Source organism: Peromyscus maniculatus, chromosome 4 (genome assembly GCF_049852395.1).
Source record: "Peromyscus maniculatus bairdii isolate BWxNUB_F1_BW_parent chromosome 4, HU_Pman_BW_mat_3.1, whole genome shotgun sequence".
Lineage (NCBI taxonomy): Eukaryota > Metazoa > Chordata > Mammalia > Rodentia > Cricetidae > Peromyscus > Peromyscus maniculatus.
Genome location: NC_134855.1, coordinates 108,567,891 through 108,594,080, shown reverse-complemented (window position 1 = coordinate 108,594,080; position 26,190 = coordinate 108,567,891). Strand labels below are relative to the sequence as shown.

Sequence of the window (26,190 nt, the reverse complement as noted above, 5' to 3'; positions counted from 1 at the left end):
TCTGTTACATTTACTGGGTGAGGTGTCTGCCCGTGTATATGTGTGTGTGTGTGTGTGTGTTTGTTCTCTGTTCTCTCCTACCCTGTGGGTCCTGGAGATGGAACTCAGGTCGTCAGGTTTGGTGGAAAGTGCTTTTGCCCACACTGAGCCATATCACAGGCTTTCATTTTCTTCCAAAGAAGCATTTTCTTATAAGAATGAATAAGAGCCAGTGTGGCGCACACCTTTAATCCCAGCACTCAGGAGGCAGAGGCAGGCGGATCTTTGTGAGTTCAAGGCCAGCCTGGGCTACCAAGTGAGTTCCAGGAAAGGTGCAAAGCTACACAGAGAAACCCTGTCTCGAAAAACCAAAAAAAAAAAAAAAAAAAAAAAAAAAAGAAAGAAGGACTGGAGAGATGGCTCAGAGGTTAAGAACACTGACTGCTCTTCCAGAGGTCCTGAGTTCAATTCCCAGCAATCACATGGTGGCTCACAACCATCTGTAATGAGATCTGGTGCCCTCTTCTGGTGTGCTGCATACATACAAACAGAACACTGTATACATAATGAATAAATAAATCTTAAAAAAAAAAAAAAGAAAGAAAGAAAACCACCATACTTAAAAAAAAAAAAAAGAATGAATAAGGATAGCAACTCTGTTACAGAATTCTGAAAGTTCTAGTAATGCAGAGAAAAAATAAGAATTCTCTAAACACAGCAGTTGGGACCAAAAAACAAACAAACAAACAAAAAGAATGATCACTTCGGAAAGTATACCATCACTGTTACTGATACTATAAAACCCCAAGTAAACCTCCCCGACATCTATTAAAATGAGTGAGTTCAAGACCTAAAGATGTCAGTCAGTGGTAGAATGAATGCCTAGTGTGCATGAGGCTCAACTCCCAGCACCACCAAAAATATCCAAAAATAAAAAATGAGCAAACTAATCACATAGAATGGCCCTGAAGTGTGTATTTTCCTATATATAGAACAACTAGCCCCAACAAATTAATGGAAGTTGGCATGATGGTATATGCCTGAAACCCCAGTACTAGGGGAATGGAGACCGGAGGGTCAGGAATTCAAGATTAGCCTTGGCTACATAGTAAGTTCAAGGCCAGCCTAGGCTTCTTGCCAACCTACTTTAAATAATAACAAAAATTAATAGATTAAGATTCAAGTTATTATAATTGAAATCTTTAAAAACATGTAGATCCAGGCGGTGGTGGTGCTTGCCTTTAATCCCAGCACTTGGGAGGCAGAGGCAGGTGGATTTTTGTTCGTTTGAAGCCAGCCTGGGCTACCAAGTGAGTTCCAGGAAAGGCGCAAAGCTACACAGAGAAACCCTGTCTCTAAAAACCAAAAAAAATAAATAAATAAACCACGTAGAATTTGTTTAAAAATGTAAACTGAAGTAAGACAAAGACAGAAATCCACTTAAAATGTTTATGTCAGCTCTGGTGTGGCAGCACACGTATATAATCCCAGTACTTGGAAAGATCAATAGTCGGGTCTCTCTTTGATGCGTAGTGGTCTTGAGAGCAGCTACAAGAATAGAAGCTGCTAACTAGTTGAATATCTACCAAAGGAGATGATTTACTATTGGATTATACTTTATCCATCCAGTTTGATAATTATTTCAAAGCAGTTTTATACTCTGTCATAAATATTTTAGACAAAGATAAATTTAAGCATGAGACTACAGATTTTATTACTGCGTTTTCTTCCTTCTTTTTTCCTTTTCTTTTTCTTTTTAATTTGTATTTGGTGTTTGAGACATGGTCTCTCCACATAACCCTGGCTGTCCTGGAACTCAGAGATCTGCCTGTCTTTGCCTCTAGTTCAGGGATTAAAGGCCTGTGCCAGCAAACCTGATTTATTCCTGCTTTATAGTAGCTGAAGTAAAGGATCCTGGTCACACATTAATGGCATTGAATTGCTAGGGAGAAACAATTATTTTAATATCAAGAACAAAGGAAATATATCTCATGGGTCTCAAAAAGAGCATACCAGGTAGAGAATAATTGCTTTAACAGCTTAAGAAAACTATGTCCCACCTTACAAACTGGTTTCTGCATAGTGTTGTGGAACAGGTAGGTGTATGCATGTGTGCTGAAGTGCAAGGAGCATGGTGATGTTAATAGCTGGAATGGTCTTAGGCCAGACCACTACCCAGAGCCAGCTGAGAAAAGATCTAGCTCCGGTATGTTGTGGTTGTTAGCTAATGTATTGTACCACCTTGTGCCTACTGTGCTAGTTAGCTTTTGACAAACTTCACACGAGCTAGAGACATCTGGGAAGAGAGGAGAACCTCAGTTGGAAAAAAAATTGGGGGCTGGAGAGATGGCTCAGTGGTTAAGAAAACCACCTGCTCCTTCAGAGGACCCACCATATGGCAGCTTGTAACCATCTGTAATTCCAGTCTCAGGGGATCCTACATGCCCTTCTGGCTTCCATAGGCACCAGGAATGCATGTGGTACAGTTAGACATGCAGGCAAAACAAAAACAAAACAACCTCTAGTCAGCTGTGATGGCACACACCTTTAAGCCCAGCGCTGGGGAGGCAGAGGCAGGCGGATCTCTGTGAGTTTGAGGCCAGCCTGGTCTACACAGTGAGTTCCAGGACAGCCAAAACTATATAGACCCTGACTCAAAAGCTAAAAAAGCCTCCATCAGGTAAGCCTGTAGGCAAGTCTGTGGGTCATATTCTTGATTAATGATTGATGTGGGAGAGTACAGCCCACAGTGGGCAATGCCAGCCCTGGGCAGGTGGTCTTGGGGAGTATAAAAAAAAGTGGAGTAAGCTGTGAAGAGAAAGTTAGTAAGCAACTTACTCCATGGTCTCTGCTTAGTTCCTGCCCTTACTTCTCACAGTGATGGACTGTGATGTGGAAGTGTAAGCCAACTAACCCCTTTCTCCAGCAACAAGATGCAAACTAATACAGTGTCTTCATTACTGTTCTATTGCAGGGGGAGACACCGTGACCAAGGCAACTTATTTAAAGCAAACAAACAACAAACAAACAAACAAAACCCGCTTAATTTGGAAGCTTGCTTACAGTTTCAGATGATTAGTTTTTGATCATGGCAAAGAGCATGAAGGCAGGCAGGCAGGGAGGCATGGTCCTGGAGAAGTAGCTGAGAGCTCACAGTTACAGGCAGAGTGAGAAACAGAAACAGGCAGACTGAGCCTGGTGTGAGCTTTTGAAACCTCCTCTAGTGACACCCACCTCCACCAATCCTTTCTAAACAGTTCCAGTACTGGGACCAACCATTCAAACCTAAGTGCCTGTGGGGGCATTCTCATTCAAACCATCATATATAGCAACTAAATTATTTTTCTCTGTTTTAAATTTTCTAGTGCTAGGGATTGAACCTAGAGGTTTTTTTTGTTTTTGTTTTTGTTTTGTTGTTGTTGTTGTTGTTGTTTTGTTTTGTTTTTTGGTTTTTCAAGACGAGGTTTCTTTGTGTAGTTTAAAAGTTACTTGTGGTGGTTGGGATTGAGCCCAGAACCTTATGTATGCTAAGTAAGTGCACTACCATTGACTTCTACCCACAGCTCTAAAATTGTATTAACGTGTTATCATTTGTTTTTGCTCCAGGTGTGGATCATCCAAACTCCTGAGAAATCTGGCAGGTAGTAGTATGGGATATGACCTGCCACGGCCCCCAAAGATACCAGGCAGGAAGCAAAAGGTGCCATTGAAGCTAAAATGAAGAGAATTTAATGTGGATGGACAGAACAGCTTCTGTGTGTTCCTTCCAACTCAGTAAGTGCTGTGGAGAAAGGCAGTCCATGTTCTGCTGTCCTAGGCTCATGCTTCAGTAATGTTCTCATGGAGCTGGCTGCCGTTGACCAAGTTGGAGCAGCTTTAGGAGCTGGCTAATAAGACTTTTGGTGAGAAGGCTCTAACACAGGTCTAAAGAGGCAGTAACAATGGGCAGGGCCCATTAAAGTTCCCCTCGAGACTTGATCCAGTATATGTTGGAAAGGGTATTCAAGATTTACATGGTTCAGGGCTGGGAAATGTAACTCATTTGGTAGAGTGCTTGCCTAGCATGTAGGAAATCCCTATTTAATCTTCATTACCACATAAACTGAGTGTGGTGGCACATACTCATAGGAAGCAGAGGTAGGGGGATCAGAAGTTCATGGCCTGGGCCACTAGAGACCTTATCTCAAAACCACAAAACAAAACAAAAAACAACTTCCACATTTCTATGTTATACATTAATTTTTAAATTTTATTTTATATGTGTGGTTGTGTTACCTGCATGGTATTTGTACCATGTGCATGTCTGGTACCCAAAGAGGCCAGAAGAAGGCACCAGATCCTTTGGACTGGAGTTGGAGTTGGTTGTAGGCCATCATGTGGGTGCTGGGAATTGAACCTAGGTCCTCTCAAAGAACAACCAGTGCTCTTAACTTCTGGCTTTCTCTGAGAAACTACCCTAATTTTAATTCATTGAGTACTCTGGGGATAAGCGAGGTGGCCTTTCCTATAAAGGAATTCTGCCCTTAGGACCCCCATAGTAGAGTGAGAGGACCAGCTTCTGCCAAATTGTCCTTGACTTCCCCCACACACTGTGGCATTTATGAGCCACACATAGACATGCACAATAAATAAATAAATGTAATTTTACAGAAGTTTCTTCAGTGAAGGAATCTGAAGGATCAGTAGATGAGTCAGATGGTAAAGGTGCCTGTAGTCCGGAGCCCAACTCCCTGAGTTCAATACCTAGAACCCTGTAAAGGTGAAGGGAAGAAATGGATTGTCCTCTGACCTACCTCCACAGTGGCACATGTGTCCTCACACACATCGTATGCACAAATACACAGTAACAGTTCTTACAGTTAAGAAAAAGGGAATCTGGTATACTTAAATAAATGGACATAAATGCCATGCTCATGAGGATTCCATGTCATGAGGGTCCATGATGGCCCCCTCAACTGCTGAAAGAATCTGTAAGCCAAGAAAAATACCTCAGCCTCCTCAAAAAGAGTTTGGACTCTTCCAGGTGTGTATACTAAGGAAGCATTTCCACTTAGAAGGGTTAAGAGTGCCCAGCACCACTGTGATTGTTTACACACACACACACACACACACACACACACACACACACACACACACACACACACACACACACACACACCGCCCTTCTGTTCTCTGCTGCTTGTATACTATCTCCTTCCTATGGGAGCCTCTGCAGCACCATGTGCTTTGCCAACCTGGAGAACTTACATCAGATAATTGCCTTCTCCAGCCTGGGGACATGGCTCAGCAGCTCAGCACACTGGTGCAGAGGACCTGGGTTCAGTCCCAGCACCCACATAGTGGTTCAGAACCTCCCGTAACCCCAGTCCCAGGGGACCTGAGCTTCTTCTGACCTTTTTTGGGTTCCTGCACACCCATGGTGCCCAGACATACACTCAGACACACACATACACAATAAATAAAATATTTTTTTAAAAAGGAAAGAAAATTGCCTTCTTAACTTTTCAGTGAGCATTCTCTCAGCATCAGTAGGATACAGGGAAATGGTGTAGACTGGGAGAATGTACTAGAAGTTCTGCTTCTGCCCTGTTTGCTCCTCTCTTAGATTCAGCTCCTTAAAGTTCAAAACTGATACTTACTTATTTTTGCTTTTTTAAGACAGGGTTTCTCTGTGTAGCTCTGGCTGTCCTGGAACATGCTCTGTAGACCAGGATGGCCTTGAACTCACAGAGATCCACCTGCCTCTGCCTCCCAAGTGCTGGGATCAAAGGCGTGTGCCACTATTTCTGGCTTTAAAGCTGAATTTTAATGTGTCTGGCTAATATTAAGTTTCTTTTTTTTTTTAAGGCTGTTTCTGATGCCTGGAAGCTATTCTTTCAGCCACAAAGATGGTAATAAATCTTTGCCTCCCACAGTTCAGACCAAGAATTCACTGCAATAAGGTAAACCAACCAAATATATATTCATAAATACACAATCTAGTCTTTATACTTCTCCCTATTTCCTGCTTTGTTTGTGTATGTAGCCTTGGTTTGGGCTCACTGCACTTTCCCCGTGGATCCCAGCAGACAGCACTTAAACAAGAATTGGGCAGCCACTGGGGTCTCAGCACTGACTGCTGTGAGGTGGCTCTCTGACTTGCTTGTGCACGTTCCTCTCGGTGGATCAGTATCGTGGACAGTCATAGCAGAGTAGACTCGGTCGCTCCATCGCTCCCTTCCCTCCCCCTTCCTCCCTCCTTCCCCTCCCTCCCCCTCCCCCTCCCTCCCCCTCCCTCTCTCCTCCTTCTCTCCCTCCCCCTCCTTCCCCCCTCCCTCCCCCTCCCTCTCTCCTCCTTCCCCTCCTTCCCCCCTCCCTCTCATGCTTTCTGTTGCCTTGTTGTTTGGTTTACTTTTATTCATTTACTTTTGCTGAATGTTGTGGTGAATAGCTTTAATCTTAGCAGTGGGAGTCAAGGAGGGATAAGAATCTGTGAGTTTAAGGCCAGCCAGGTACTGGGAACTGGACCTCAGTCCTTTCTGAAAGAACAGCAAGGACTCTTAACCACTGAGACATTTCTCCAGACCTTGGTTTGTTTGTTTGTTTGTTTAAGATTCTCATGCAGCCCAGGCTGGCCTGCAGTCTCTATGTAGCCAAGGATGACCTTAAACTGTTCGTTCACACCAGGAATCAACCTCCTAAGAGTGGGGATCTGCTGGTGTGAAGCACCACACCAGCACTGTGTGGTGTTGTCTTGTTTCGCTTTGCTTGTTTGAGACAAGTGTCTCATGGAGCCCTGGCTGGCCTCTGACTTGCTATGAAGTTGAGGCTGATCTTGAATTCCTGATCATTCTGCTTTACCTCCCAAGAACGGGATTATAGATAAACAGCATGGTACCTGGCTTATTGCTCGTATTTTTAATAGTGAGTCACGCTTGGGGACATTTACTTTCAGCCTTTGGCATGATCTTGAATGCCTCCAAAAACTTGAGATAATTCAGTTTAACAGATATAATTTAAAAATTAAGAACTTAGCTGGGTGGTAGTGGTGGCGCACGCCTTTAATCCTAGCACTTGGGAGGCAGAAGCAGGGGAATCTCTGAGTTCGAGGCCAGCCTGGTCTACAGAGCGAGGACAACCAGGATTACACAGAGAAATCCTGTCTCCGAAAGAAAAAAAATTAAGAACTTAAGGTTTTCTTCAAAATGAAATTTTATGGGACTGGGGAGATGGCTCAGTGTTAAGAGTCTGTTCTTCCAGAGGACCCAGATGCAATTTCTAGCATCCACATGGTGGCCCACAACCATCTAGACCTTCAGTTCCAGGGGATTTGACGCCCTCTTCTGGCCGCAGTGGGCACTGCATGCATGTGGTGCTCAGACATGGAAGCAGGCAAAACACCTATATACATAAAATAAAAATAAATAAATATAAAAAGTATTTTTGTAAGTGACAAGTTCTTGAAAACCCGTTGTCTTCATTTGGATCAGTGTCTCCTCTTTGTCATTAAATGTAGGTGTCAGCTGATGGTTATGAAGTAGAAAACCTCATCTCTGAAGACCTCATAAAGAGAAGCCATGGCTTTAGGACAGAGTATTTCATTAGACCACCAGTCTATGTGACAGTTTCCTTTCCCTTTAATGTGGAAATCTGTAGGGTTAACATAGATCTCACAGCTGGGGGATGTCAGAATGTCACTGGCCTGGAGTTATACACATCTGCCTTATCTAGCAGAGCCTCTCGGGATTCACATGAGTGCTGGACTACAGACCCGATGGAGCTATCTGTCCCAGACAAGGAGGCATTCACCTTGGTAGGCAAAGTCTTACTGAAAAACCAGAACCACGTGGTGTTCAGCCACAGGGGCTTCAAGGCCAGGCCACCTTTTAGCCCAATGGAAGTCACACTCCTCTCTCCTGCTGTTGTAGCCCAGGAACTCTGGAATAAAGGGGCTCTTTCCCTTAGCCACGTGGCCCACCTCAAGATCGGAATCACCCATGTGACAGGCAGTGGCGTCTCTTGCATAAAGCGTTTAGAGGTATGGGGTCAGCCAGCCAAGACCTGCTCTCAGGAGGTGATAAACAGTGTCTTGTTGATAGCATCAGAAAGCATGCCTAAGGACTTGGGTCTGCACACTCCGGTCTTGCCCATGGAGAGTGACTGTGACCCTGAGGGTCAATCTGAGGGCCAGCAGGCTCCCTGTGTCTTACAGGAGATGTCTGAGATGGTTAATGATGTGCCAGAGGAGTTCCTAGATCCTATCACCCTGGAAATCATGCCATGTCCCATGCTGCTTCCCTCAGGAAAGGTCATTGACCAGAGCACTCTGGAGAAGTGTAACCTCAGTGAAGCTACTTGGGGCCGAGTGCCCAGTGACCCTTTCACAGGATTAGCTTTTACCCCACAGTCCCAGCCCCTACCTCATCCTTCCCTGAAGGCCCGGATCGACCGTTTCCTCCTCCAGCATTCTGTTTCTGGCTGCCACCTGCTTGGGAGAGCACAAACTACATCAGCAATGACCCCTTCTGTCATTACCCTGCCCTCAAGGAAAAGGAAGCCGGAGCAGGCTGAACACAGCTCAGACTACAGCCTTGGCATGGATGCTTCTTCCTCTGCTCCCAGCCCTCTGCTCTCACCCACTACCTCAGAGCCTACTGCCAAGAAGATGAAAGCCCCCAGTGAGCCCGCCCTCGCGGAGATGGACTGTTCAGCAGGTAACTCTTCTGTGTCACGACTCTGTCACCCTGCCCTTCCTGCTGACGTGATGCCACTGTCCTTGGCTTCATGCTTTACTGTTTAGATCCCTGAACTTGGGGACCGTGCTTCTTCCTTCTTGTTTTTGTAGGGTATCTCAGTTTTGTTCTTGGTCCATAGATAACTTGCAAGTCCCAAAGGGTTGCCTGTGTTCTCTTATTATTCTGAGATTTCTTTTTTCTTTTTTAAATTTTATTTGTTTGTTTGTTTGTTTACTTATATATAGGAAACCCTAAGGAAATAGAGTTTGCCTATGTAGTTTTGGAGCCTGTCCTGGAACTCAATCTGTAGACCAGGATGGCCTTGAACTCAGAGATTTGCCTGCCTCTGCCTCCTGAAGGCTGGGATTAAAGTCGTGCGCCATCATCGCCACCACCCAGCTAAATTTTATTTATTTATTTTGAGAGAAAGGGTTTCATTCTGTAGCTCAGGCTTTTTTAAAGCTCACTGTGTAGCCCTGACTGGTGTTGGATTGTGTTGATCTTCCTGTCTCAGTCTCTGAGTGCTGAGGCTACAGGTGGAAGCCGCCACATCTGACTGAGCTCTGTCATCGTGCTTTGTGCCTTCATCCAGTAATCGTCCCATTGCTGGACTTACCTGCTTTGTGTTCCCTGGCAAGATCAATGCTTTTCCTCTTTCAAATCCTCCATTCAGACCTGCTGGAAGGAGAAACAGTAGGTTCCCTTAAAGCAGACCATGTCTTCTTCTCTGGAATCTTCTATATGTCATGTGTCTAGACACCTTTGGGGTACTATGTCTAGTCTTCCCAGAGCAGATTGATGGAAATGCATTGTAGTTTTCTTTGCTGCACGTATCCACGAAGTGCTACAACACACTGAGAAGTGGAAAAATGTGGAGTTGGAGGCCTGCCTCGCGGGAAGAAAACATGCTCAGTAAATGTGAGAGTGAGTTGTATTGTTTCTGAGTGTGAGATTTAAGCTGCCTAGCTTCCCGCCTTTCCCCTCTGCCATCACCGGTGGTTCCTGGAAGCCGTAGTCCTGCCCCCTGAGCAGTGCAGCCCGGGCTGGCTTTGGAAACTTCTGAACCTGGAAATGTCTAGTGTAACTTTTCAGACTGACAAGACATATTATTCATTTGTTGTTATTGTTGTTTCTTTGTTTTGATTTGGTTTTTTTTTTTTCGAGACATGGTTTCTCTGTGTAGCCCTGGCTGTCCTGGAACTTGCTCTGTAGACCAGGCTGGCTTTGAACTTGGAAATCTGACTGCCTCTGCCTCCCAAGTGCTGGGATTAAAGCATGCGCCATTGTCTTAGAGTTTGTATTGGTGTGACAAAACATCATGACCAAAAATCGAGTTGAGGAGGAAAGGGTTTATTTGGCTTATCCCTTAGCATGCTGTTCATCACTGAAGGAAGTCAGGACAGGGACTCAAGCAGGGCAGGAACCTGGAGGCAGGAGCTGATGCAGAGGTAATAGATGGGATCTGCTTACTGCTTTGTTCCCCGTGGCTTGCTCAGCCCACCTTCTAATAGAACCTAGGGCCAGCAGGCCACGGATGACATCACCCATATGGCCTGGGCCCTCCTCCATTGATTACTAAATGAGGAAATACCTCACAGCTGGATCTCAAGGGGGCATTTCCTCAGCTGAGGCTCCTTCCTCTGATGACTCTACTGTGTCAAGTTGACACACATTCAGCCAGTACAGCCACCATGCCCAGCTGACATGTTATTTTTGTAAAAGACAGGAAGATAAGAAAGAAAGGAATATTGCAACTGGAGAGATGACTTACCCATTAAAAGCACTCATTGTTCTTCCAGGGGTGAATAGTCACATCAGGGGACTAAAAACCTCCTGTAACTGCAGTCCCATGGGCCTGATGCCCTCTGGCTTCCGCCAGCACCTGCATACAAGTAGTACACATAAACCCACATAGCTGGGTACACACGTGTACACAGGAAAATAAATTTAAAAAAATGTTTAAAGGAAAGAAATATAAAGTATCATTTCATCTGACACCACCTGAACAGAAATTCTGGTGCCTTAATTAGAAAAATTGTCTCTAGGTCTCTTATAGTATGTTTTGAAAAATAGAACTTGGCATGTGGGCCTGGAGAGATGGCTCAGCAGTAAATAGCACTAGCTGTTCTTGCAGAGGATCCAGGTTCAGTTCTCAGCACCTACATGGCAGCTGACAATCATCTGTAACTCCAGTTCCAAGGAATCTGATTCCCTCTTCTGGCCTCTGTGGGAACCAGGCAAACATACATGCAGGCAAACACTCGTATACATAAGTTTTGTTTTGTTTTGTTTTAATTTTAAAACAAAAATAAAGCAACTTAGAGCATAGTAGCACATACCTTTTATACCATAACTTAAGAGGCAGAGGTAGATAGATCTCTGTGAGTTCAAGACCAGCCTGGTCTACATAGTGAGTTTCAGCCCAGCCAGGGCTACACAATAAGAACCATCAGAAGAACAAAGTCAATCAAAAACAAAAACCAACCAGAAGAAAAAGCAAAATCAGTCAGATCTTTGGCTTTTTAAAAAAATTACTTATTTATTTTTCTATTATCAGCTTGATACAGTACAAATTCTTATCCTAATAGTGAAATGTTTCACTGAGGCTTACCCAGTGATTGGGCAAAACCAAAACTTATTATAAGCCACAGTCACCCTAGGGTCCCCCCTGCTATGTAGCCTCCCTGGTTCTGTGGGTTGCAGTCTGATTGTTCTTTGCTTTATATCTAATATCCACTTATGAGTGAGCACATACCATGTTTGACCTTCTGGGTTTGGGTTACCTCACTCAAGATGATATTTCTAGTTCCATCCATTTGCCTGCAAATTTCATGCTGTCATTGTTTTTCTCTGCTGAGTAGTACTCCATTGTGTATATGTACCACATTTTCTTAATCCATTCTTCAGTTGACGGGCATCTAGGTTGTTTCCAGGTTCTGGCTATTACAAATAGTTCTGCTATGAACATAGTTGAGCATGTATCTTTGTGGTATGATTGAGCATTCCTTGGATATATGCCCAAGAGTGGTATGGCTGGGTCTTGAGGTAGATCCATTCCCAATTTTCTGAGAAACCACCATACTGATTTCCACAGTGGTTGTACAAGTTTGCACTCCCAAAACAGTGGAGGAGTGTTCCCTTTGCTTCACATCCTCTCTGACATTGACTGTCATTAGTGTTTTTGATCATAGCCGTTCTGACAGGTATAAGATGGTATCCCAGAGTCGTTTTGATTTGCATTTCTCTGATGACTAAGGATGCTGAGCATTTCTTTAAATGTCTTTCAGTTATTTGAGATTCTTCTTTTGAGAATTCTCTGTTTAGCTCTTTAGCCCATTTTTTAATTGGATTGTTCAGTATTTTGATGTCTAGTTTCTTGAGTTCTTTATATACTTTGGAGATCAGTCCTCTGTCAGATGTGGGGTTGGTGAAAATCTTTTCCCATTCTGTTGGCTGTCTTTTTGTCTTATTGACCATGTCTTTTGCCCTACAAAAGCTTCTCAGTTTCAAGAGGTCCCATTTATTAATTGTTGTGCTCAGTGTCTGTGCTACTGGTGTTATATTTAGGAAGTGGTCTCCTGTGCCAATTTGTTCCAGGCTACTTCCTACTTTCTCTTCTATCAAGTTCAGTGTAACTGGATTTATGTTGAGGTCTTTGATCCACTTGGACTTGAGTTTTGTGCATGGTGACAGATATGGATCTATTTGTAATCTTTTACATATTGAGATCCAGTTATGCCAGATTTGTTGAAGATACTTTCTTTTTTCCATTGTATAGTTTTGGCTTCTTTGTCAAAAATCAGGTGTTCATGTGTGCATGGATTAATGTCAGGGTCTTCAATTCGATTCCATTGGTCTGTATGACGGTTTTTATACCAGTACCAAGCTGTTTTTATTACTATAGCTCTATAGTAGAGCTTGAGGTCAGGGATGGTGATGCCTCCAGGGGTTGCTTTATTATATAGGATTCTTTTAGCTATCCTGGGTCTTTTGTTTTTCCATATGAAGTTGAGTATTGTTCTTTCCAAGTCTGTGAAGAATTGTGTTGGGATTTTGATGGGGATTGCATTGAATCTGTAGATTGCTTTTAGTAAGATTGCCATTTTTACTATGTTAATCCTACCTATCCATGAGCATGGGAGATCCTTCCATTTTCTGATATCTTCTTCAATTTCTTTCTTTAGAGACTTAAAGTTCTTTCTTTCTTTCTTTCTTTCTTTCTTTATTTATTTATTTATTTATTTATTTATTTATTTATTTATTTATTTATTTATTTATTTTGGTTTTTCGAGACAGGGTTTCTGTGTAGCTTTGGAGCCTGTCCTGGACTAGCTCTGTAGACCAGGCTGGCCTCGAACTCACAGAGATCCGCCTGCCTCTGCCTCCTGAGTGCTGGGATTACAGGCGTGCGCCACCACCGCCCGGCTGAGACTTAAAGTTCTTATCAAATAGGTCCTTCACTTGTTTAGTTAGTGTTATCTCAAGGTATTTTATATTATTTGTGGCTATTGTAAAGGGTGATGTTTCTCTGACTTCTTTCTCAGCACTTTTATCATTTGTGTATAGGAGGGCTACTGACTTTTTTGAGTTGATCTTGTATCCTGCCACTTTCCTGAAGGAGTTTATCAGCTGTAGGAGTTCCCTGGTAGAATTTTTGGGGTCACTTATGTATACCATCATATCACCTGCAAAATAGTGAAAGTTTGACTTCTTCCTTGCCAATTTGTATTCCCTTGATCTCCTTTTGTTGTCTTATTGCTCTAGCTAGAACTTCTAGTACTATATTGAATAAATATGGGGAGAGTGGACAGCCTTGTCTTGTTCCTGATTTTAGTGGAATCGCTTTGAGTTTCTCTCCATTTAATTTGATGGTGTCTGTTGGCTTGCTGTAAATTGCCTTTATTATGTTTAGAAATGTTCCTTGTATTCCTGATCTTTCTAAGACCTTTATCATGAAGGGGTGTTGGATTTTGTCAAAGCATCTAGTGAGATGATCATGTGTTTTTCTTTCATTTTGTTTATATGGTGCATTACATTGACAGATTTTCGTATGTTGAACCATCCTTGCATCCTTGCATTTGGAATCCCCTTTACAATACATAGCCCTGATTGGCATTTAACTAAATCACTTTATAGACAAGGTTGGCCTTACATTTGTGACAGCCCTCCTGCCTCTGCCTGGCAGTTTTGGAATTATAGGTTATACCACTTTGTTTCACTCCGGAAGATTTTAAATGCCAAACTGAAGCAAAGTCAAAGTGGGTGGGTTTTGGAATCTAAGACCAGTTAAGAGCTTTTTGTGTGGGGTTGTATGTGTATGTGATGACGACTTCCGGAATTAGTGCTCTGCTTCCAGCGTGTGGGTCCCAGAGGCTGAACCCAGAGGATCAGTTTTGGAGCAGCCACTGTCCTAGTTAGATTTCTACTGCTGTGACTAAACACCATGACCAGAACTTACAGAGGAAAGTGGTCATTTCGTCTCACAGTTCTTAGGTCCCACTCGGTCACTGAGTGAAGAAGGGAGGCAGAAACTGAAGCAGAAGCCACAGAGGATCTGGTTACCGGTTTTTGCTCATCATGTCTTGCTCACACTGCTTTCTCATACCATCTTATACTAGGACCCACCTGCCCAGGGGTAGCAGCACCCCCAGTGGTCTGGCCCCCCATATCAGTTAGTAATCAAGAAAGTGTCTGCAGACTGGCCTCCAGGCAGTCTGATGGAGGCGTTTTCTCAGGTGAGGCTCCTCTTCCCGGATGACTGTAGCTTGTGTCCAGTCACTGAACAACCAAACAGGTACTTTTTTTTTTTTTGCCTGCTGAGCCATTATGTTGGCCTAGATTAAGAGTGTTTTTGTTTGTTTGTTTGTTTGTTTGTTTTTGAGGTAGGGTTTCTCTGTTTAGCTTTGGTTGTCCTCTGTAGACCAGGCTAGCCTCAAACTTAGAGATCTGCTCGCCTCTGTCTACTGAGTGCTAGGATTAAAGTTGTGTGCTACTCTTCCCAGCTCCAAATGAAGAGTTTTAAAGATGACTTTTTCTTTTCTTTTTTCTTTTGAGACAAGGTCTTATATAACATAGGTGACCTGGAATTCTCTTTAGTACTAGGATGACTTTGAACTTCTGATCCTCTTACCTCCTCCTCCCAGGTGCTAGGATCCCAGGTGTGATACAGAGTAAAACATACTCTCCTCCCTTTGTCTTCCTGTTGGTAGCCACTTGGGTTGTCCAGAATTGTTCCTCAATTACTCTCCACTTTTAAAAGGTTCTATGTGTTATCAGTGTGTGTGTGTGTGTGTGTGTGTGTGTGTGTGTGTGTGTGTGTGTGTGTTTTGTGTGTGTGTGGGCATGTGTGTTTAGGTCAGAGGACAACTTGCAGGAGTTAGTTACTTTCTTTCACTATGGGTTCTAGGGATTGAACTTGGGTTGCCAGACTTGAATGACCAGCAGGCTCAGGGCATCTGCCTCCCCAGCACTTGGTTGCAGGTGTGATCTAGTGCTCCTGGATTTTTGACATGGGTTCTGGGGGTCAAACTCAGGTCCTCCTGCTTTTGCTGAAGGCACTGTACCGACAGAGCCATGTTCCTGGCACTTGAGCTTTTCCAGACAGGTTTTCTCTGTGTAACAGCCCTGGCTGACCTGGAACTCGAGTTGTAGACCAGCCTGGCCTTGAACTCACAGAGATCCACCTGCCTCTGCCTCCCAAGTGCTGGGATTAAAGTCGGGCATCACCACCACCTAGCTTCTTTTTTTTTTTTTTTTTTAAAGAAAGGTATGGTACCGGGTGGTGGTGGTACACGCCTTCAATCCCAAGCACTCAGGAGGCAGAGGCAGGTGGATCTCTGTGAGTTTGAGGCCAGCCTGGTCCACAGAGTGAGATCCCAGACAGGCACCAAAACTACACGGAGAAACCCTGTCTCAAAAAAACAAAAATCAAAACCAAAAAGGCATGGTAGTAAATACCTGTATTTCCAGCATTCAAGAGGCAGAGGCTGAAGAATCAACATGAGTTTGAGGCCAGCCTGGGCTACATAGTGATACCCCTGTCTCAAAAAAAAAAAAAAAAAAAAATGCAGAGGGAAGGGCAGTATGCTGAGGCAGAGCATAGAGTGGGTAGGGAGTGAACAGAGGTGGGATCTGTTTGTCTTATTTCTTTGGCCAGCAGGCAGCCTTTTGAATGTAACAGGACTTTGGGATGTAGCTAAGGGGTAGTGTGGTGTCTAGAGCACAAGTCCAGGACTCTATCCCCAGCACTCCAAAATCAATGAGGGGAGGGAGAAAAAGGAGGCACAGTTCTATATCGCAGCCTCAAGATGGCGCTCTCCTGCACAACACTCTGTCTAGGGAAAGCTGGAGAACACCTAGAGCTTTGTAGATGGGGAGGAGTTGTCAGGATTCCCAAGACGTTGACTGCTTGTTCTGCAATCTCAGTCCTGGGAGACATAGAAGAGGTTTCTTCATACTCACATGTCTGAAGTCCGGAGGGTCGTTTTCTGGTCCTCCAAGAACTTGTAGCTGTTTCTCTTTTGCGAGGCCTCCTGAGATGTTATGGTCTGCGTGTCTCTCAACAGGTCCAGTGTCCCATGAGCAGAAGCTGTCGCAAAGTTTAGAAATTGCCTTGACTTCTACCCTCGGCTCCATTCCTTGCTTCACTGCCCGGCTCTCCCGGGGGCAGCTCCAGCAGCTGGGCACAAGAGGGAGTGGTGCTGCCAGGAGGCCAGACGCCAGCTCCGGTGAGTTGTGCTCTGGCATCTCCCTGTGCGGGATGTGGGCCTGTCGCTTCCTGTTCTGTGGGCCTGCAGAGCCAGCTCCCTTAGCGTAACTCCTGTTCTGTGGAGAGAACTTCTCTCCTGTCTTCTCCAGAAGGGGCTGTGGGGCTGCCGGAAATGGGACTCATCACAGGCAAGATCTTTAGCCCTGTCATTGTGTGGACTCTAGCCTGGCTGTCCTTTGCTATAGGTTTTTGTTTTGGTTATTTTGACATGGGGTCTTGCTGGCCTTGAACTTTCCAGTTCCCGAGTGTTGGGTTACAGACGTTCCCGTCACCCTTGGCTGTGGTGGGCTGACAGTTCTGTCCTGCGACTGACTGTACTGCTCCTCTTGTCTGACATCCGGGTGATTTATCGACATGTGAAGAGCGGTGTAAGGTTCAGATGTCATCTTCTGCCCTTCTTGGTAACATTTTTATCATTGCACTAGAAAAGCACAGTGGTAGATTAATGGGCCAAATTTTGCCAAAAAACAAAAAAATAACCTAGGATCATATCGTATGGTAGATACAAAGTGAGGAACTGACTAAATTTTTTTCATTTTATGTGTATGAATGTTTTCCCTGTATGTATGTATGTATGTATGTAGATAAGTTTATTAGGGTGCACAATATTTTGGGGAACACAATACCACCACACACTGTCTTGGTTTCTTTACTTATTGCTGTGAGAAAATGGTTTCTTTTGACTCACGTTCCAAGTACAGAGTCCATCACTGGAGGGAGTTAGAGCAGCAAGAGCTGCTCAGATGGAACCCGTTACCAGGAGCAGAGCAGTGAGTCCATGCTGCTCTGCTCCCTTGTCTATATCTCAGCCAGGTGACGTACCATGTCCATGCCTGGTGGAGGTCAGAAGAAAGTGTCAGATCTCCTGAGACTGGAGTTACAGATGGTTGTGAGCCACCATGTAGGTGCTGGGAATCAAACTCAAGTCCTCTGCAAGAGCAGCCAGTGCTCTTTAACCACTGAGCCGTCTCTCCAGCACCCCGAGCCCCTTGTTAAACAAAGGACACAGGGAGCCTGCTGAGGCTGATAGGGAAGGCTCTGGACTCCTCGTGCTGATGCAGAGCCTGCTCCTCCTCCTGTCATCTGGATTTCCATTTCACTCGTGCCCACTCTGATCGCTTCTTCCCTAACTATTCCCAAGAACATGTCTTTCAGAGTGCCCAGTGAAGCCGTTGAGTCTCATGCTGCTTGTCCTCTCAGCATCTAGGGGTGTGGTTGGCAGGCTGTCTCTCTCTTTTGTCCTTCAGCCACTTCTTCCTAGTCTCCATTATTAGAGTCTGTCAGTGAGTGCCCTCATCTAGTGCCGCCCTTGTGGCTCCTGCATCTCTTTGGAACTCAGGCCCCACCCTCCCTGACAGCTGCTGGGATCCTTCTCATTGGCATCTCCAATACCCATAATTCTGAACTGTCCTGTCTGTTTTCAAAGCTCTCCTCCCCAGCACCCTCTGAGCCCATTTGGTAAAGAGCCTTGTCTTCTGCTGGAGTCTGTTTTTCCTTCAATGTCCTTACTCTGTGAGCAGTACGCACATGCCATAGCACACACGTGAAGGTGAAAAGACAACTTTCAGAAGTTGGTTCTCCTCCACTGTGGATTCCAGAGGTGGAACTCAGGTCCTCAGGCTTATGCAGGAAGGACTTTTACCCACCGAGGCATCCATCAGCCGCTTTTGTGCTTTTCTTCACTGTCGTTCTGGGGGACACTCTGGTACTGACTCTGCATCCTCTTTCCCAGCCCTGCAAGGCTCCCGTGAGCTCTCTACTGTGCTCGTCATCGTCCATGGCCCCATTGTCCTACACAGTCAGAAGATTCTTTGACAGTTAGTGGATCACAGAGGTGTTCCACTTCTTAAGATTCACGTGGCGTGACCCAGAGCCCCAGTGTCCTGTGGTGTAGACCTTATCTCCTTTCCTCTTGATCACACCAAGGGAATCTTGTAGTGCATCTTACAGTGGAAAGGCCTGCCCAAGGCCAAGGCGTTTCAAGAAAAAGACTGAGGGGTTAGAAGGCAGCTGCCGACAGATTGAAGCCCCTCTGGTGATTTCCCTCCCCCCTGACTGTCTGGACCCTGATATTTGGGCCACATTTTGCTTTTCCCTCTTTTGGCAGCTTATCTTGTCAGGGTAAGCTTGTACCCTGCTCTAGCTTTGGCAGGGGAATGTACACTTTGTGTGGGAGGCCAGGGGGCAGACCTGGTCCATGCACTGCATGTAGAGGCCAGTTCTTAAGCATTCATAGACAGCATCAAGACTGATAAAGATGGTAGGAGGGAGGCCTGCCAGTCCCTAGCTTCCAGGGACAAAGCTTTCACTGAGGACCAGCCTCACCTAATCCTGCCTTGTTGTTCTGACTCACCAGAGCACCCCAGGAGTGTTTGTGGTCCAGAGTGTGCCTCCTGCAAAAGAGCGTTTTCTTCCTACTCCACCAAGGAGCCTGTGTACCAGCTGCCCTGTGGCCACCTTCTGTGCCGACCCTGTCTGAATGTGAAGCAACGCTCCCAGCCCATGATGTGCACAGCCTGCCAGCAGCCAGTCACCAGCCAGGATGTGGTTCGGGTCCACTTTTGAGTAACGCCAGCCTCAACCAGAGAAGCCCCATTTTGGGGGAGACCTGCAGGTGGAGGAAGCAAGAATAGAACCCCAGCGTCCCTGTTCTCTCTTGGGTTTTAGCACCTCCTGGTGTGTTACGGAGCTGGGCAGGACACCCCACTCCTGCTTAGGCAACAACAGGATAATGAAGCCATAGGCTGGCTAGGGGGGCATTCCTATCCTCCCTGGCCGGCCTTGCCACTCCCCAACCTGAGCCCCATGTTACCTGCACACAACCTTTTGTTTTATTTCGTTTTGTTTTGATTCTTTGAGACAGGGTTTCTGTGTATAACAGTCCTGACTGTCCTGGAACTCACTCTGTAGACCAGACTGGCCTCTTCCTCCTGAGTACTAAGATTAAAGGTGTGTGCCGCCGCCACCACCACCTGGCTGCACACAACCTTCTAATGGAGCTTTGTGGGTGGTGTTCAGTAGACTGTGACTTGGGACCTCACACAGCCTTCTCTGCCTCAGGGTCACTCCGAAGTAGACCATTGTAGGGGTTGTTAAGCACATGACTTAGCCATGTGTCCTCCCAACCCTGCAGACACTTGGAGCCTTAATACAAAGACAGTTGACATTCACTGAAGCTTCCTCCTGGCACACAGGCCAGCACAGCCATGTGCAGTGCCTGCCGCCTGTCAGGCAGTGGTTTCGATCTGTCCAGCATGGGTGTGTCAGTGCTAGGGATGGCCAGTAGCTTCTATCAGGCCAGGTGCCGGAGTCTGTCTGGTTGCTCTGGTGCCACTCTCTGAAGGAGGAGATTCCTGTTCTGTATGTAGCCCACTGCAGGAGAATATTTGTGTATAGGCAACATCTTTAACCAATTCTGTCTATGTATATGGCACATGTGTGCCATGGTGTACCTGTGGAAGTCAGAGTACAGCTTCCAGGAGTTGGCTCACCCCTTCCTACTGTGGGGTTCCAGAACTGAAATTCAGGTCATTAGCACGTGGCAGTCTCCTCTAATCTCTGAACCACCTCACTGGCTCCGTAGGCTACATTTTTTTTTCCATTCAAAATTAAACTTTATGGAGTCCCAAAGAAAACAAGGATTCTGTGCAGCTCTGTCCACTGTCAAGAGCTTCTAGACATGAGAAGAATATCTGTGCAGATGACCGCACTGTCCCTGTCCCTTGCAGGCATGCTCCGCCTTGTCTTTAAGATAAATTACAGTCTCTTGAACCACATGTTTTTCCATCCTTCAGGTCGCCAGGGCTCCGTCCTGAGGCTTAGGGAATCTGCTTTGAGAGTCCCCAGGGGATATGTCCACAGCCGTGGCCAGTAGGGGATGTCGCCTCCTTTCTCCTGCACACCACAGCCAGCTGTGCCGCGGCCGTCATGGGACCTGCACTGTCTGGGGGCTCCGCACATCCCCACTCTGCCCGAGTTCCCCTGCTGTGTTCTGTCCCTAGCCCATGCAAGTACAGAGGGTTTGATTGGGGGTCAGAACCCACCCACCGCCTGTCACGGTCTCCGGGGTGACCCACTTCCCTCTTGGCCTTTCCAGCCCTCTGCCCCCAAGATGCCGCTCCTCAGCCACAGTTATCCAGAGGTCCTTGTCCTGTTCTGCTGCAAAACGAGGTCTGGGAGCCCCTGGGGTGGGCAGGACTTACCCTGAGTCCAGTGGGGACCCACCCCCACCCCTTTAATGTGACTAAGCATTTCTCTTCAAGATCTGACCCCCACCCCCAGGAAGTGTTCTTTTTCTCCACCCTTGCCAGCACCACAGAGCTGTTTTTCTTCCCTAGAATAGAAGAATGAAAGCTGGGGTGGTACAAGCTTGTAAACCCAAACACGAGGAAGACTGCCATGAGTTCAAGGCCAGCTTGGGCTACATAGCAAACACTTATCTCAAAGACACCAAAATAAAAAGAAATATGTTATTTGGCCCCATGGGCATTTTATTTGTCATTAGAGACTGGGCCTGAAACCAGGCCTAAAACACCTTCCCAGGAAACATGCCGAGTTCCACTCCACTGACCAAGAAGACTCAGCCACAACAGTGCCTCCACCTGGCAGCCTTCCATAGCTGTCCTGGCCTTTGCCTGGTAATGGGGTCATACAAGGCTGGACCTGCTGGAGACATGTGGCACTCCGGTCTTCTGAGAACAGAAGGCAGGCCAGCTGGGGGTGACAGGCACACAGCGGCTGCTGCAGGCTTTGGGTCCTCATTCCCTAGGCGAACAGGTGAGCTGCCCTGGGGGGCCAAGGCTCTGACCCTCAGCCACCCCCTGAGCAGCTGGAAGGGAGGCTCTGTCAGAATTAGTCTTGAAAGTAGAAGAAATAGAAGAACCAGAGAGCCAGGAAGAAGACCAGCAGCTGCTCAGTGCTGACGGAGAATCCCTGTTCCCTGCAGGCGGGCGGCTGGTCCCTGCAGACCCTGGGTCCTGAGACTGACTGGGTTCGTCCAGCCCCACATCTGTTCGACTTCTTCCTATAGGTCTCCATCTTGAGGCCCCTTTCCAGTTCCCAGGAAACAGGGTCCTCTGACGCTGAGTGCCTGTAACTAGGTCTGCAGACAAAAAGACCAGCCCCCCACTGCCAGTGGCATTGTGACGCACAGTGGCATTGTGACAAAAACCTGAATGCCATTGTGATGGCCACTGGGGCGGAAGTGGGGCTCCTGTGGGCTGGCCTTCTCCCACAGAGCTCCCACGGGGATTCTGTAAGGAGGACCCGGCCTGCGGCTCCCCCCACAGCTCTCTATTCAGACCTGCTGTCTTCTCACCTGGCCTCCCGGCCGCTCGCACGTGCAGCATCTTCTCTCAGGTTCTGAGTGGAAAGGGAAGAGCCAGGCTGGGAAGTGGCCAAAGCCACGCTGTTGAGAAGAGTCAGCTTTAGTTACTGGGTGGCATGTCTCATGTCTGTATTCCCAACCCCTGTGCATTTGAGGCCAGCCTGGGGAACAGAGAGAACCCTGTCTCAAAACAAAGCAAATTGAATTTATATTCCTAGGGTCACCAGTCAGCCACATTGCCTGGGAGCTATTGGTTTGGACAGTTGAGATACAGACCAGTTCTGCCGTCACAGTTAAACGTGATCACAGTGCAGGGCCAAGAGGTGGTGTGTCCGTCACGTCCTAGAAACCCTTCTCCGAGGGTGGAAGACTCCTAAACGAAGGAGAGAAGAGCACAGGCTGGCTTGGGCTGTCAGATGGGCTTGAGCCCCTGTGCTAACCACTGACCTGCCTGGCTCCACTTGCTGAAGTGGCTCTACCTGCCATGCCCTCCTCTTCCCCATTTCTTGGGATGACACCTGGGGTCTCATTCTAGGCAAGTGTTCACCACCAGGTGACATCCTCATGATCTTCCCAGAAGAGAGGATTCCCAGAGGGCACAGAGGTGACGAAAAAGGAGAGGGACAACTTGTTACGACTGCTTGTGTCTTCGAGCAGCAAGACATCACTACTTGCTGCCACTCAAAATACGTTGGTGGTGTCTCTCCCAACACCCCTCTAAAAGCCGTTCCCACCGGGCACCTGTGCTGGGGCATCAAACCCCAGGCCTCGGGCACTTGAAGCAAGTAAGCTGCTACTAAGCCACAACCCCAGCCCCAAATGGGGCATTTTATATGTGTGTAAGGGTGTGCGTACACACACGCGTGCCCGTGGTGGCCAGAAGAGGACATCAGGTCCCCCTGGAACTGGAGTTCTAGGTAGTTTAAGCCGGCAGACAATGGGTGCTGGGAATCTAACCCCACTGGAAGTGCAAGAAGAGCATCTAACCACTGAGCTACCTCCCCAGCCCCAAGAACTGTGTATATAGCATGCTTACTAGCTATTCTGGGCACAACTGCCTGTCCTTCCTATCAAGCTTACTGGAAGAACAGTCAGTCACCAGGAAGAGCTTGAAGTTTGGGGCCTGGTATAGCTTAATGCTCAGCCCATTGTCCGCTGCAGTTTGCTCAAGAAGCAAGAGTCCAGAGCTGGGCTTGGGTGTTTTTGGAAGAACTAATCCATTATAGATTAAAGAAACAAAAATCCCAAAGTAGGCCCAGTTGTGTATGAGAATTAGCATAAAGATGACAGCACAGTAAAGGGTGTGTGTAGCTCATTTGGAAGGCTGCTTGCTTAGTACTCACGAGGCTCTGGGGTCAGTTCCCAGCACTGCACACACTAGGCATGGTGGCTGGCACATGACTTTAAGACCGACAATCAGGTGGTAGAGATAGGAGGATCAGAAGTTCAAAATCACCCTTGACTAGATACTAAATTTGAGGGCAGCCTGGTTACATAAAACCCTGTCTCAGAAAAAAGAAAAAAAAAAGCGGCAAATAGACCTTTCAACGTGTCAATAGGTAGTTTGGGAGTCCTGGGAAGGGTGAGGATGGGTAAAGGAACACAATGGAACACAGGAACGAGCAACTCGTCCCAGTGAGAAGAAAACTGATGAAGTCTCAACATTTTAACTCCAGCCTGTTGGTGAGCTGCACATTCATTCACAGGCTCTGTTAAGTCCTGCTGGAGGGAACACAGGTGTACAAGCCCTGTGGAGGGGAATGTGACACTACCCAGCCAAGTCACATATGTATGGCCTGGTCACGTTCCCTCTAGGATTCTAGTCCAGAAATTCTAATGGGAACACAGGGAAAGAATTCCTACCTCGGCATGGCTATAAGCCCCAGTTGTCTAGGGTGAAGGTTCAGCTGAGCCCCTGAGTTCAAGATCAGAGTGGGCAACATAGCAAGATCCTGTTTCAAAAAACAAAAACAAGAACAAAAAACAACCAGCTTGGCTTGGTGACACAGGTCTTTAATGCCAGCACTCAGGAGACAGAGGCAGGAAGATCTCTGTAGGTTTGAGGCCAGCCTAGTCGACATATCGAGTTCTAAGACAGCCAGGGATGCATAAAGAGACCCTGTCTCAAGAAAGAACAGAAAGAAGGGGCGGGGGAGGAAGAGAATGGCCCTTCAGGGAACTTGAGAGACGGCTCAATGGTTAGGAACACGTCCTGTTCTTGCAGAGGACCAGGATTCTGTTTCCAGCACCCACATGGTGGCTCACAACCTTCTGTAACTCTAGTTCTAGAGGATCCCTCCCCTCTTTTGAAAAAGAATGGGCCCATCAGCCATCAGGCATGGCTGGAGGGAAGGCTTGGGATCCCTACCTTTTACTACTGAACGGTTTGCTGCCGAGGGATACAGAGACAGGAGATAGTGCCTTCAGCTCACACGTAAGGCCCCTGTTAACCTAAATGGATCACAAAACAGAATCAGCCGGGCAGTTTAATCCCAGCACTCAGGAGCCAGAGGCAGGCAGATCTCTGTGAGTTCTAGGCCAGCCTAATCTACAGAGCTGATTCCAGGGCTACACAGAGAAACCCTGTCTCGAAAAAACAAAAGACAGAAAAACCCCAAAACAAACAAACTAAAAAACCCCAAACCAACCAAAAGTTGTGAATCTGAGGATTCTGGTGAAGAAGAGCAGAGGGGGGGGGTGAGGGAGGTGGAGGGGGGGTAGGTAACAGGATGGGAGGGAGGTGGGGAGAGGGGAGAGTCATCAGAATGCATTACATACGTGTATGAAGTTGTCAAAGAACAAAATTGGAGAGACGGCCCGGCAGTTAAGAGCACTGGCTGCTCTTCCGCAGGACCTGGGTTGACTCCCGACACCCACACGGCCGCTCACAACCATCTGTAGTAACCCAGTTCCAAGGGGATTCAGCACCCTCTTCTGGCCTCTGGATGCACCAGGCACAAACTAGTGTGCAGATAGACCTGTAGGCAAAACACTCATACACATAAAATAAATTTTTTAAATTAGAATAAAAAAGTTCACAAAAATGCCTATTCTACCGGAAAACAGCATAGGCGGCTTGGGCTGGCCCTTTAGGGACTGGGGAGCCACGTCACCCCATGGAGGGACCCAGAGCAGGTGGCACCTATGATTTTACACATTGTTTAGGAAATTATGAATAGCATTGAAGGGCATCCATGCTCTAAAAAATCATTTGCATTAACATGCTTAAAAGAGGGCTGAGGTACTTCCTTGGGTTTGATCCCCAATCTCTCTCTCTCTCTCTCTCTCTCTCTCTCTCTCTCTCCTCTCCTCTCCTCTCTCTCTCTCTCTCTCACACACACACACACATACACACACACACACACACACACACACACACACACACACACACACACACGGGGTGGGGGTGGGCGGGGGGGGGGGGGGGGGGGAGGAACGTACTGAGGTGGTGTCCTGGGTTCTGCTGCACTTTGGTCTCCCACAGATCTCACTTGTCTGCCTATACTGAGCTGGTGAGAGACGACGCACGCTATCTGTATAGAGCAGTGCTTCTCGACCTTCCCATTAGCTGCGACTTTAATACAGTTCCTCATGCTTTGGTGACCCCCAACCATAAAATTATTTTCATTGCTACGTCATAACTTCAATTTTGCTACTGTTAGCCCGGCGGTAGTGGTGAATGCCTTTAATCCCAGCAGAGGCAGGAGGATCTCTGTGAGTTCGAGGCCAGCCTGGTCTACAGCATGAGTTCCAGGACAGCCAGAGCTGTAACATGGAGAAACCCTGTCTTTTTTTTTTTTTTTTTTTGGTTTTTTTCGAGACAGGGTTTCTCTGTGTAGCTTTGCGCCTTTCCTGGAGCTCACTTGGTAGCCCAGGCTGGCCTCGAACTCACAAAGATCCGCCTGCCTCTGCCTCCCAAGTGCTGGGATTGAAGGCGTGCGCCACCACGCCCGGCAAGAAACCCTGTCTTGAAAAAAAACAAAAAGAAAGGGGCGCAGTGGCAGCACCGTGTCCCAGGCGGAGTCCGGGAAGGAGTCAGTCGGGCCTGGGAACTGTTTGGAGTGACCATGGCCTTCGCTGTGCTCCCCGATGCAGTCCCCACCCACCCCCACCCCCACCCCCCACCCCCCGCTGTGCATGGCCGCCATCTCCTTGCTGCACTAGGAGCTTCCTGGAGAACACCGGCTGGGGAACAGAGCAGGGGATTGGTGGATTCAGAGAGGGGTCAGGAATTAAAGCTCAGCTAACGAGCCTTATTTGATCTGTGAGGATGCCACTGATAACAGTAAACTCGTTACTATCGTGTTGCTTTTGTTCTTCGGCTGAACACAGGGAAACCAGAGACTCTAGAAGTTACTCTTAGAGATGCCCTAGAAGTTACTCTTTCCATTGTGACTGGAGTA

General features: G+C 46.9%; 1 protein-coding gene across 4 annotated transcripts in view; it reads left to right on the top strand.

The window, feature by feature from the left end:
- Ubox5 (U-box domain containing 5) overlaps positions 1 to 20,933 on the top strand; it is a 46,735-nt gene extending 25,802 nt beyond the window's left edge. For 3 of the 4 annotated variants that reach the window (XM_006984540.4, XM_042276240.2, XM_076570648.1), the window contains 5 exons: positions 3,586 to 3,753; positions 5,827 to 5,921; positions 7,475 to 8,672; positions 16,259 to 16,420; positions 18,818 to 20,933. In XM_006984540.4, coding sequence (XP_006984602.3) covers positions 5,868 to 5,921; positions 7,475 to 8,672; positions 16,259 to 16,420; positions 18,818 to 19,026 — 1,623 coding nt within the window. In that variant the 5' untranslated portion in view covers positions 3,586 to 3,753; positions 5,827 to 5,867 and the 3' untranslated portion in view covers positions 19,027 to 20,933. The remainder of the gene's footprint in view (positions 1 to 3,585; positions 3,754 to 5,826; positions 5,922 to 7,474; positions 8,673 to 16,258; positions 16,421 to 18,817) is intronic. The other variant, XM_006984542.4, reaches the window with a different exon arrangement.
- The last annotated feature ends 5,257 nt before the right edge of the window (positions 20,934 to 26,190 follow it).